General features: G+C 40.3%; 1 protein-coding gene across 3 annotated transcripts in view; it reads right to left on the bottom strand.

Annotated features, from left to right (window-relative positions):
• Window positions 1-5957: 5957 nt before the first annotated feature.
• The window catches only part of PRDM10 (PR/SET domain 10), a 90725-nt gene continuing 82777 nt past the window's right edge, over window positions 5958-13905 (bottom strand). For all 3 annotated transcript variants that reach the window (XM_053594967.1, XM_053594966.1, XM_053594968.1), the window contains exons 18-21: window positions 13751-13891; window positions 12673-12841; window positions 11303-11406; window positions 5958-8922 (exon numbers count right to left, since the gene is read on the bottom strand). In XM_053594967.1, the coding sequence (XP_053450942.1) occupies window positions 8719-8922; window positions 11303-11406; window positions 12673-12841; window positions 13751-13891 (618 nt within the window). In that variant the 3' untranslated portion in view covers window positions 5958-8718. The remainder of the gene's footprint in view (window positions 8923-11302; window positions 11407-12672; window positions 12842-13750; window positions 13892-13905) is intronic.

The following is a 13905-nucleotide window of genomic DNA, read 5'->3' as shown; positions in this document are numbered from 1 at the left end:
ATTCAGAAACCCTGAAAACTGAACATAATTCCACTTACAAATATAAATGCTGAATATATCTACTGAAGAAAATATAAGAGCAGAGATAATATATTATAACCAATTTTCAATTTCCTGTGCTAATAAAAGGAAAATCTGTTGTGGATAATAAAACATCCAATAAATTGTTTAAAAATAAAAAAACAACAAAAACAAACAAACAAAGAATATGTACTCTCCTGTTAGGAGATGGAGTAGTCTATAGAGCAATTGATCTGTGATGTTGTTGAGTTCAATGGTGTCCGTCCTTATTTTCTGCTGCCCAACCCGTACATTTCTGACAGAGGAGTACTGGTCTCCAACTATAAGAGTGGATTCATCTGTTTCTCCTTGCACCTCTATCAGTTTTTACCTTATGGTACAGGTGCATGCACATTAAAGGGTTATTATGTCTTCTTGAAGAACTGACTCCCTTATCATCATGTAATGCCACGGTTTTTTCCTTTTTTAATGATTTGGGATACATTGATATAACAGCACTCTTTATCTCTGATAACTTTCCCTGCTCTGAAGTCTGTTCTATCTGAAGTTAATATGGCTGGGATCCCACTTTCTTTGATTAGTGTTAGCATGATGTATCTTTCTCCAACCATTTATTTTTAATCTATAAGTCTTTCTACTTATAGTAGGTTTCTTGTAGACAACATATACTTGGGTCTTGTTTCTTGATCAACTCTGACAATATCTGTCTTTTAATGGGTGCATTTGGACCAGTGATGTTCAAAGTGACGATTGATACATTTGCATCAATATCTATTTGGTCCTGTTTTCTATGTATTGCTCCTATTCTAGTTTCCTATTTTCATCTTCCACTTTTTCTGTCTTTTGTGGTTTTAAAGGAACATTTTATTTATTTATTTATTTATTTTTGAGACAGAATCTTGCTCTGTTGTCCAGGCTAGAGTGCCATGGTGTCAGCCTAACTCACAGCAACCTCAAACTCTGGGGTTCACACAAAATCCCAAAACCAGAGATATTGGCAGGGATGTGGAGAAAATGGAACACTTGTATACTGCTGGTGGGAATGCAAACTAATATGTTCCTTTTGGAAAGATGTTTGGAGAACACTTAGGGATCTAAAAATAGACCTACCGGCTCGGTGGCTGTGGCTCAAGTGGCTAAGGCGCCAGCAACATACACCTGAGCTGGTGGGTTCGAATCCAACCCGGGCCCGCCAAACAACGACAGCTGCAACCAAAAAACAGCCAGGTGTTATGGCAGGCGCCTGTAGTCCCAGCTACTTGGGAGGCGGAGGCTAGAGAATCGCTTGAGCCCAGGAGTTGGAGGTTGCTATGAGCTGTGATGCCACGGCACTCTACCCAGGGTGACAGCTTGAGGCTCTGTCTCAAAAAAAAAAAAAAAAATTAAAAATAGACCTACCATTAGATCCTACAATTCCTTTACTAGGTATATATACATATACTAGGAATATATCCAGAAGACCAAAACTCACATTATAAAAAAGATATTTTACCAGAATGTTTATTGCAGCCCAATTCATAATTGCTAAGTCATGGAAGAAGCCCAAGTGCCCATCAACCCATGAATGGATTAATAAATTGTGGTATATGTACACCATGCAATATTATGCAGCCTTTAAAAAAGATGGAGACTTTACCTCTTTCATGTTTACATGGATGGAGTTGGAACATATTCTTCTTAGCAAAGTATCTCAAGAATGGAAGAAAAAGTATCCAATGTACTCAGCCCTACTATGAAACCAATTTATAGCTTTAGTATGAAAACTATAACCCAATTATGGCCCAAGAATATGGGGAAAGGTATGGAGCGGAGGGGGGAGGATAGGTGGAGGGAGGGTAATTAGTAGAACCACACCTATGGTGCATCTTACAAGGGTACATGTGAAATTTACTAAATGTAGAATATAAATAAATGTCTTAACACAATAACTAAGAAAATGCCATGAAGGCTATGTTAACCAGTGTGATGAAAATGTGTCAAACGGTCTATAAAACCAGTGTATGGTGCCCCATGATTCCATTAATGTACACAGCTATGATTTAATAAAAAGAAAAACTTATAAAATACTTTCTAAATCAAGTAGTAAAGCAAAAGGATTTGTTTTGCTTTAAAAACAAACAAACAAACAAAAAAAAAACCCCTCCGGTTCAAGTGATCCTCCTGCCTCAGTTTCCTAGCATGCTAGGATTACAGGCATGAGCCACTGAGCTTGGCCTTAATTTAATATTTTATGATTCCATTTTCTTTCCTTTCTTAGCATATCGGTGATACTATTTCTTTTACTTTAGTGGTTGCCCCAGAGTTTGCAATATACGTTTACAATTAATCCAAGCCCATTTTCCCATAACACTATCCCACTTTGTTGATAATGTATCTTTTTTTTTGAGACAGAACCTCAAGCTGTCACCCTGGGTAGAGGGCTGTGGCATCACAGCTCACAGCAACCTCCAACTTCTGGGCTCAAGCGATTCTCCTGCCGCCTCCCAAGTAGCTGGGAGGCGCACAACGCCCCGTTATTTTTTGGTTGCAGCCGTCATTGTTTGGTGGGCCGGGCTGGATTCGAACCCACCAGCTCAGGTGTATGTGGCTGGCGCCTTAGCCGCTTGAGCCACAGGCGCGGAGCTGATAGTGTATCTTTTTATTTATTTATTTATTTATTTATTTATTTATTTTTGTAGAGACAGAGTCTCACTTTACCGCCTTTAGTAGAGTGCCATGATGTCACAGGACTCACAGCAACCTCTAGCTCTTGGGCTTCCATGATTCTCCTGCCTCAGCCTCCCGAGCAGCTGGGACTACAGGTGCCCGCCACAACACCTGGCTATTTTTTGGTTGCAGTTCAGCCGGAGCTGGGTTTGAACCCGCCACCCTCGGTATATGGGGCCAGCGCCCTACTCACTGAGCCACAGGCGTGGGGGAAGGCACGTGGAGCTTCCGTGCCCTTCCACGGAGCTATCCATAAGGTCTGTGTGCTTATCTTTTTTTTTCTGAAACAGTCTCAAGCTGTCACTCTGAGTGTTGTGGCGTCACAGCTCACAGCAACCTCAAACCCTTGGGCTTAAATGATTCTCTTGTCTCAGCCTCCCAAGTAGCTGGGACTTGACAGGCACATACCACAACACCCAGACATTTTTTGTTGCAGTTGTCATTGTTGTTTAGCAGGCCTAGGCTGGGTTCGAACCCACAGCCTTGGTGCACGTGGCCGGCACCCTACCCACCAAGCCACGGGCGGCACCCTGTGTGCTCATCTTATAATAAATAATCCTAATTCTTTCCCTCCATCTTTTGTATCACTGCTGTCACTCAATTCACTTACGAGCATTAGCATATATAATCAAGTGTCATTATCATTTTGAATTCTCTCGTGCTACATCTCTTAAGAATAAGAGAAATTAAGGCTTTTCTTTTGCCTTCATTGATTCATTCTCTGATGTTCTTTCTTTATGTAGATCAGATGTTCTGACTTATCTTCCTTCTCTGAAAAACTACTTTTAACATTTCTTGTAAGGCAGGTCTACTGGCAACAAATTCCCTCAATTTTGTTAAGAAAGTCCTTATTTCCCTTTCCCTTTAAAAAAATAATTTCATAGGTTATTCTCTCCAAATTTTAAATATTTCACTCCATTCCTTCCTTGGATTAATGGCTTCTGAAAAATAGTCAAGTTTTTTTGTTCATTTGGGGTTTTTTTTGACGGGGGGGCATTTCTTTTTTGCATTTATACTGTTTGTTTGCTGAGCTTCCTAGATCTGTAGTTTCTTTTTTTTTTTTTTTTTAGGTTTTTTAACAAATTTGCTTTATTCCATAACATGGATAATGACTTTTTAACATCTGATCAACTTTTTTAGATCTGTAGTTTCATGCCTGATATTAACTTGGGGAAAATTATCATTGAAATATTCCTTTTGTTCCTTTTTCTGCTTCTTCTGGTGTTCCAGTTGTGCGTATTTACACCTGTTTCATTGTCTCGCAGTTCTTAGATACTCTATTTGGAGGTTTTTCTTTTTCAGTCTGTTTTCTATTTGTCTTTTAGCTTTGAAGGTTTCTATTGAGATTTCCTCAAGTTCAGAGATTCTTTCCTCAGCCATCTAGTCCACTAATAAGCTTATCAAACCTACTCTTTCTTTTATAGTATTTTTGATCTTGAGCATTTTTCTTAGAATTTCCATCTCTGTTTACATTGTTCATTTGTTCTTTCTTGTTACCTATTTTCTCTATTAAAGCCTTTTTCATATTAATCGGTTGTTTTAAATTCCCAGTCTATGAATTCCCAAATCTCTCCATGTGTATTTACAGTTTTAGTTTTTGGGTTTTTTTTTTTTTTTTTCCATTTTTGGTCTCCCTCTTTTACCTGGACTATAGTACCCTGGCATCATTGTAGCTCACTATACCCTCAAGTTCCTGGGTTTAAGTGATCCTTATGCCTTAGCCTTCCAAGTAGCCAGAACTACATGCACTTACCAGCAGGCCCAGCTAATTTTTATCTTTTTGTGGAGAAGGAATCTGACTATGTAGGTCAGGCTGGTTCTCAAACTCCTGGGTTCAAGCGTTCTTGCCATCCTGGCCTCCCAAAGTGCTGAGATTACAGGCATGAGCCAATGGACCTGGCACTGCCATATCTAAACCTGGGTCTGACGTTTGCTCTTTCTTCAAATTGTGTTTTTTGCCTCTTAGTGTGCCTTGTAATTTTATTGTTGATAGCCGTACATGATATCCCAGGTAAAAAGAATTTCTGTGAGTGGGCCTTTAGTAATGTGGCGCTAAGGTGTGGGCGTAGGAGCAGCATCCTGAGGTCCCTACAGTAGGTCTCCGTCTCCTAGTGAAGCTGTGCCTGGACTGTGAACATCTCTTGTGCCTCAGTCTCCCCTGTAGGTAGGATGGGGTGGCCAGAGCAGACTGTGCTTGGTGTTTCTCTTCCTACAGATCAGCGAGGCTCTGCTGTAATTTCAGCAGGTTAAGCACTGGTTAAATAGTTTTTTTCTGAGGAAATATCTTATTAGGAAGAACAGGATGCTCTGGTATAGTTTTAAATGGTTCCTTTTCTCCTGCTGCTGGAAGCATGAGATTTTTCTGCAATATGAACTGTTAGAACCTGGCTGAGCTCCTGGGGGTACAACTCACAAAAGTGAGTCCTCTGCAGCTTTCCCTGTCTCAGTCACGTCCACACCGAGCCCACGGCAATTTACAGGTTTCCTTACTCTGGTTCTCACGGACTCTGCCCTTGGGTTTTTGCCTGTGGATTTCTGTTCTCTCAAGCTTTGGTTCTCTGGATTCCCTTGGTTATGTCTCCAATTTGGGAACCAACAGTTTGTCCTATAAGCTCAATTCTCTGACAGATCTAAGAAGAGTGCTTAGTTTTTCCATTTTTTTAGCTTTTTACTTGTTATTAGGATTGAGAGGAAACTTCAGAGCTTCTACATGCCAGATTGGAAATCAGAAATTTTTCATATTTGCATTTTTTTTTTTGGCCGGGGCTGGGTTTGAACCCACCACCTCCAGTATATGGGGCCGGTGCCTTACTCCTTTGAGCCACAGGTGCCGCCCAGAAATTTTTAGTATTTGAAAGAAAATCGTTTTTGTTTTTTGAGACAGAGTCTCACTTTGTTTCCCTCAGTAGCATGCTGTGGCTTCATAGCTCACAGCAACCTCAAACTCTTGGGCTCAAGCAATCCTCCTGCCTCAGCCACCCAAGTGGCTGGGACTACAGGCATCCGCCACAGTGTCTGGCTAGTTTTTCTTTCTATTTTTCATAGAGATGGGGTCTCGCTCTTGCTTAGGCTGGTCTTGAAACCCTGAGCTCAAGCATCCACCCGCCTTGGCCTCCTAGAGTGCTGGGATTGCAGGCGTGTGCCACCGTGCCTGGCCTTGAAAGAAAAACATTTAACCAGCTTGATAGCTCTCAGAGCTTCACCCATACAAACAAGAAACATGTTTATTAAAAAAAAATATTTATTAATTTTTACACCTGCTGGGTAGCACAAGACTATTAACACTATAACTCACTGAATGTACAATAAATGTTCACATTTAAATAACAGGATGGGGTCAACATTTTCAACCAGTGGGTCAGCTTCAGCATCTCATGAAGTGCTTTTTAGACCTAGATAAGAATCTTAAGAGTTTTTTGAAAGGATAATTCCAAGTCTGAAAACAGTTCAAAAAGATCAAAACAATGGGGTTTTCCAGAAAACAGGAATTTCACATGATGAAATGTCTATTTCTGAGGGCACAAATCAAACAATAAAAACATAAAAATCTACGCCCCACCTCCTCCGCTCATGCTGCACCGGATGAAGTCTGCATACAGCGTCAGCATATCTTGAGAGAGGGCACAGTGTGAACACTGGCTACATACGTGTTTTCCAAATTGGGTCTTCAGATGGCTTATCACCCACCATTTCCTCAAACCCAAGTCTTTTTGAAAATCTATGACCTTGGGATGAATGGAAAGAGCACCTGGTCTTAAAGCCATGTTACTTGGCTTAATTGCCACTTGCATCTCTGGTTGATAATACAACAAATTCGTTTTAGCGTCTTTATTTCATATAAGGACCGAAAAAGAAAAAAGACAAGAATAAATACTTTGAAAGGAAAGAGAAAAAAGTCCTTCTGCAATACTTTCCTCTGTGTATTTTAAGACTTGAAATAACTGGTATAAAATGAACATTCCATTCAGGGAGAGTTTTCAACTTTTCAGTAAGTTATTCCTGAAGGGAGGGGAGGAGAGATACAGACTGCTTCAAGTTAAAAAAGCCCAACAAGGCCACATTTAAGTTCTAGAAATTAAAACAGGACCTTTGGAAAAATCTAATGTTCACCTAGCAAGTGTCTCCAGACTGGACACCAGAGTGTTTATAATCACTTAGCGGGACTGTGGGAACCTGAGTCTACATGTGTTTTGACTCTAGGTCAGTATTTTCTGTTGGAAACACTGATATTATTTCTTTGTTACCACAGATGGAGTCTGTTTTCAGTTTCCACACATTCATGGAGTAACTTTCTGAAGTCCTTTTGGTGCTGAATTCTGAGATAACTATATGAACGAGGTCCTAAAAATAAAGTGCAAAAATCTACATATTAGTATAGTTATTTCAACAGAATTGTTCACTTTTCAGATAGTCATCTTTAACCTAAAAAAGCTTTTCTACCTCTAAATGTATAAAACCAGTTTTTATCCAAAAATGTAAATAATATAGTTAACTTCATTTGAAATGAAGTGAGGCCTTTCTGTTTTGGAGTGATCAATTCTACTATGCAGTAAATATTCTAAATATGTGTTAGGATGTCACAAAAAGTTGTTAAAATACATACCAACTTTTTAAATGTATATATTTGGAATGTATGATAAAAAAAAAAAAGGAAAGTATTTTTCTTCCTTGAATTCATAGCAAACAAGACTCTCAAACAGGAACACATGTAAGAAAAACTATCCTGAAGGCAGATTCTTCTTCTTCTCCCATCTAACAGTATAATATTCATAGACTGATTTCTTCCAGATCCCTCCTAATGGCCTTAAATATTGTAAATGGTCCCTACATTTTTATTTTTCCCTTAAGTGTAAAGTTGCTTATCTTATTAAAAAAGGTCCAGATAAGTTACATTAAAGTTAAAAATGTTAAGAAAGTCCACCTTTCCATCCAACTTTAAAGAATGTTCATTTTAAGACAGTATTAAAAATGCTAAAATACACTGAATACTGTGAGCAGGAGTTCAATGTCTATGTGGTAAAGGAATTCATCCTTTTCCAACAAATGGTAAGTGGATTCTACAAGGCAGGACACGGTTTCAGTCGTTTGTCTCTGTGTGTGTGTGTGTAGTTTTAGTAAATTTTTCTTGGTGCTAGTATCTCTTTCTTAATGCAACCACAACCAGAGATTGGGAGGCAAAACTTTAATGTAGGGATTTAAATTCTGCTGACGTCAAGCAACCTTTTCTCTTTCAGGGAGTTTGCCTAGTAGGGTAATAAAGTAAGAACCATTAGCACATGAAGTTCTCACCTAATCTGCCGAGGACCAGCATCTGTAGAAAGCACCATCAAAAGCCCAACGAGAGTTTTCCAAAATAGGAAAGTTCTTTTAAAAAATCAGCAAAAACAAAAATTTAGATGAGTTTTGTCTTCAGAACATCACTGTCAAACTTTTATTTCATCATTTTTACTCTCTTATTCAGTAGGATCCTTTTGTTCTACCAAAAATTCAAACTCACAAGATAAAGCACTTCTGACCTAACACACACCCATAAAATGTACCTTCCCCTTTGGTGCCGTGGCTTGGAATGAAGAAGTCCAGTAACCATGGACTTGGCACATCCTTTCTCCACCTTTGGTACAAACACAATATGCCGCTCAATATTTCCACAAAGGAAAAGTAAGGCTTACCAACATTTTTTTTGTGTGTGTGTTAAAAAAACAAAAACAAAAACAACTCAAGAGCAAGGCAAAGTTTCTCTATCCTGAAATCTACTTTCCCCTGAAAGATCTCCATTCCATGGCAAAAACCTTTAGGGTCTGAAGAGTCAATTTGGTAAAGATGACCTTGGCGAAATAAACCCCAATATATGTATGAGTGCCAAAATGTTAGTTTCCAAACTCTTGAGTGAATAATAAATCTTAAAAAAAGAGTTCTAAATGTCGTAGCTTTCAGGTTGATGAATGAGAAAAGACATGATGTGACTGCTTGATTCAAGCTGGAGGAGCCAAGTTACGGCTTAGTAATGTGCACCTCACTGCTCCCGTTCCCATTGGTGGTGGTGGTAATGATGTACTGTGTGGTCTGTTGTTGGCTGGCAGTCTGGGAGTCCAAGGAGTCACTATGTGCAGATGGCTGAACCTGGACTCCACCGGAGAGGGCAGACGTTTGCTTTTCCTCCAATTCTGGCTGACTTTCTGATAAAACATAATGACCCTACAGCAGGAAGAAAAGGATCTTTAAAAACATGGGGCCTAAAAGGGAAGGTGGAGCTACTGGGGGAGAAGAGGTAAGAACATGCAAAGAACTGTCACAAGGGGACCCCAAAATAGAATCCAGGAGAGGCGCTCCCCTGAGGCATTAGAGAGGACAGAGCACAGCTCAATCCCACTAACTGCGTAGGTGACACCTGCACTGATTCACCAGAACTGCAGGTACAGAAAACGCATCGTGGTGATAACACACATGGCAAAGGAAACGTGCTATTATATGGCTCCTAAGAATTTGGAAAAAATTCAGAAAAGACTGCTATCTGGCAATTAAATCTTAAGATTAATACAGAATGGGTCAAAGAAGAGATATTTTAAAGTCTCCTTAAAGGGGCAGAATGGCCCCTCAGAAAGGTAGTTGAAATCAGTGGTTCCCAGACTTCAGAATTTTAAAGATCAACACAGTTAAAAATAATAAATGTTCCCCAGATTTTATTTTGCCAAGTTAGGTTATCATTGAACAGGTATTTTAATACTCAAGAGTATAAGAACAACACAATCTTATTTAATAAAACTCCTTACATCAATAAATTTACCTTTATTTTCATAAAGCTTACACATTTTAATATTTCTCATGTTCCCTCTGATCACGTAAACTTCTTCACAGACATGTGACTGGCTATTTGGTTAACATTTTTTTTTTTTTTTTTTTTTTTTTTTATTGTTGGGGATTCATTGAGGGTACAATAAGCCAGGTTACACTGATTGCAATTGTTAGGTAAAGTCCCTCTTTTACACCTTTTTTTTTTTGCCGTTTTTGGCCGGGGCTGGGCTTGAACCCGCCACCTCGGGCATATGGGGCTGGCGCCCTACTTCTGAGCCACAGGCACCATCCTTGGTTAACATTTTTAAAGAAAGAATTTAACAGTCAGAAGGAGAACTGGTCAGCTAAGAAGCAAAGGAAAAAGAAGCCCCAGCGGGGGAATTCAGGTGGTAGCCTTTCCAAGCCATGTCCAGAGGAAAAGCCACAGCCACACCCATTGGGCTCAGCCAGGGCTGCACATCCTGGTCCAGGCCTGCTCAGCAACTTTGTGACTAGGATTTGCTTTCCCCTCTGGTGGGGGAAAGGCCTGTTTCCCTTTAGTGGAGGAAGGGTCTGTTCTCAACATAGGGTCCATGAAAGCCCCAGAGTGTACATTAAATTTGTGCACATATATATCATGGCAGGGGAAGGAAAACATTCTTGGTTATAATCTGGTTCTTACTTGAATTGAGTTTCTGGCCACAGAAAGTGAAGGTCAGTGAATGGCTCCGACAGGGAGCAAAGAATTCCCTGGTCGTGCCGACTTGCCGACTCTATTTTATGTTACTTACTGTTTTTACTGACAATTAATAGTGCTCCTCTGCATTTATTCATCTCTCCTACATCTACTTAATGTGACTTTGCATGCTGAGAAATGGGTGAACTCTCAGTAGACTTTTAAAAAAAAATCAGTTTTTTGAGGCCACTGGATGACCAAGATACTCTCGAGGACCCCTGGAAAATAGTCAGCCTTCCCTTGGTAACATCCCAATATTCCTTAGCCACGTTTCTTTTTTTTCCTTCCAACTTTATTGAAGTATAATTCACAAATAAAAAATAAATATAAAAAATATATTTATAGTATACAACATGTTTTGAAATCACATATAAACACTATAAAATGATTAAATCAATCTAGTTAATATATCCATCACCTCATAAACTTTTTATAAAGTGAGAACAATTAGGATTGACTTAACAATTTCAAGTATACAACAGAGTTTTATTAACTACAGTCAACATATTGTACATTACATCTCCAGAACTTATTCACCCAAGAGTATTTTTTAAATTCGAATTTATGTACTCTACCTTGTAATACTTAGAGATAGGCCAGAACAAACCAGTAAAGACAAAAAACAGAGGTAGTAGATAGAAGCAACATTGTATCTGCCCAACTTAAATATAACAAGAGAATTTAGGGCAATTCATATGGGGCTGGGGAGTTGTTTAAAATAGCTCTGTAATTCATTCATTATATTATTCTCTCTCAATCCTGCTGAGGACCAGCAGCCATGAGGACTTGTAACTTTTCCAAGAAGCATTAAAAATGTGCTCACAGGGATGTATCTAGCATCATTACAGTTATTAACTGAATAGACACTTATTGAGCCACGCGCCATATTCTAGCCTCCTAGGCAGAGTATTGAAGATAAAGTGATAGAGACCAAGACTCAGCTTTCAAGGAATTCATCATCTATTGTGAGAAAACAGAGTAAACTAATCACTAAAAAATAAACAGTGATAGGGTGATGACATGGCATCACGGGGAGAAGAAAGAAACCAAGGGAGCAGCACAGCTTACCGGAGTCACGGCCTTCACTTGGCCAGTAGTAACTGGAGTCGCCACACCACTATCTGTAATCACAAACTGACCTGGGGGAAGTGTCATCATTTGAATCTCAGATGCTGAAAAACAGGAAATATCCACACTTCAGTGGTCTCAGATTTAAATACAAGTTCCAGAAACAAATACCTAACACCAGTAGCCTTATTCCTCACTGAGGCATTTTCCTTGGAGTTGCTTGCTGAGAGAGTCCTACAGTGATGTGATCTTTCGATCTCTGGTAAGAGTTTTTTGATAATGAAAGCATCTCTAGCAACTTTAGAAACTTTATTAGAAACTTTTCCTAATAAAAAGTTTCAGTTCCAGAATCTTTTCTCTGGGTTAGAATGTTAACTCATACCATTATTACTATGGGTATGCTCATCACTCCACTTTCTTTCCCAGGCATTAAACTGAGCAGAAAGGTCGTCTATTTAGCTGTATTCTACCAGTATTTACTACGAGTAGGAGACTTTCCCTGACTGGAAACTAGACTCACCCACATTAGAGGTGATCTCTTTGAACCAAAGGTTGTCTTGAGGGAAGACAGCACAGTGGGTTGGGGTTCAGAGTATAAACTCTGGAGCTAGAGAGTTCCAACCCGCCGCTTACAGGTACATCTCTTGGACAAGTGAGTGTGCTGAAATTGCCTTATCTGTAAATTACAGACAACTGTACTTACCTCATAGATTGTTATGAATACTGAATATGATGTATATGGCTTAGAATCATTCCAGGCATATAGTAAGAGTTAAATGAAAGCTGGCTAACATGATTATTGTGTAGTGGTCCTGACATTAATGTCAATGTTAATCTTGGGATAGTCAGAGTCTAGTACAATGATGATACATGGGTGTTTGATAGATATTGGTAGAAGCGGGGAGAGAAGAGTGAGGGAAAGGGATGAGTAACTCCACCCCTGTTGCATACCACGCACACCATCTGGGTGAAGGACAGACCTACAACTTTGACTCAATCTGTACAAAAACAAAGTACGTAAGCAAAACATGTGGACCCCTTAATATTCTGAAATTAAAACATATATATATATGTGGAAGGGATGAATCATTACCGTCAACATATCCTATACCCGTCTATTGTACTATTTAAATTTCCTACCTATACTTCCTCTAGCAATATGCCTAACATTTCAGGAAATGTCACAATCAGAGCACTGCCTTGAGCTTTGTCATGAAACTCAGTACATGCACTACAGAGTGTAGAAAATGGCCCATTGATACTTTAAACCCAAAATCCATCATAAAACTGACAGAATCATGACACGTGGCTGGAGACCCCTCACCCGTGACAGAGACAGCATGGCCTCCTTACTCCCTGTTCTTACTTACAGTAGCCTCGGAAGGAATTCCAAGCGCTGGGCAGGTACGGCTGCACCGAGGAGTTCTGCTGCGGCGGCTGCAGGGCCTGCCCCTGTGCGGAAGAACCGCCCTGCATGTGGGCGGAGCTGAGGCCCTGCTGGGACTGCTGGGCAGAGGGGCTCAAGGGCTGCCCAGCTACCTAGGGAAGAAGAGAAAGCTGGAGCAGGGAACTGTGAAATTCAAATATAGTCAGGACTCACGAACAACTCAAGAAACTAAATCAGACTAGTATGGATTATGACACTGAAAGGGTCACCACTATGATTAAAGTAATTCCCATTACCCGCACTGGATGATCCCACCCAGGTGGGGGAGCTCAGCATAGGTGCAAACATTCAGCCACAGGTGAAAAGGCTGAAGCTTGCAGCCTGCCAGGCCAGGCCCTCTATAATCCAGCTCCAAACCACCTTTCCGACTTTCTTTCCAACATCATTTCATTTTAGTAATCTAAACAGAGTAACTCAGTTTTCTGTAAACCAACCACCGTTTCCCATCTGAGTCTTTCCTGAGTCTTTACTCACAATGAGCTAGGGAGATCATAATGCTTTCCCCCAAACACCATGTCAAAATCCTCCCCCTCTTTCAAGAGCTAATTCAAAGACCACTTCTACAAAAATTCCCTGATGAACATGATCTGTCCCTCTCTGAACTCCCATAACTTAGCTAAATATCTCAAAAACAGACTCAATCCTATAAACACAGTAATATATCACAACACACAGTAACACTCCACACAGACACTTCTCTACATCAAAGAAGTGAGCAAGTATGTTCAGAATGGGAAGCAAAGGCCAGTGTTACCGCTAGAGTGTCACAGCACAGGGCTCCCTTTAGATAGGTGAAGCTGATAATGTAGGAGAGTCTACAATACCCATATAAAACTGGAGGCGAAGGTAAGACTCTTCAATCAAGGCCCCCAGATAACGGTATCTCAATAGTTGAGGAAAATGGGTCCCAAAGACAATGCCTTCTCACTTCTCAATTACGACCATAATCGCACGGTCCCTGAGGCCTTATCAGCTTCTGAACAGTCCATGGAGAAAGGTACCTGGGATGACGGTGGGTCTGAGGCGGTGGCCTCGCTGACCTGGATGTGCTGCACCTGGATGGCGTGTTGGGTGTAGGCCTGAGGGTCGTGGAGCTGCCCGACATCCACAGTGGACTGCTGAGACTGGTGTGGGGAAGTGGCCTGGAGGGAGGGAA

The sequence above is a fragment of the Nycticebus coucang genome, chromosome 6 (genome assembly GCF_027406575.1).
Source record: "Nycticebus coucang isolate mNycCou1 chromosome 6, mNycCou1.pri, whole genome shotgun sequence".
Lineage (NCBI taxonomy): Eukaryota > Metazoa > Chordata > Mammalia > Primates > Lorisidae > Nycticebus > Nycticebus coucang.
Note: the sequence above shows the minus strand (reverse complement) of the source record. Positions and strands in the feature narration are given on the sequence as shown.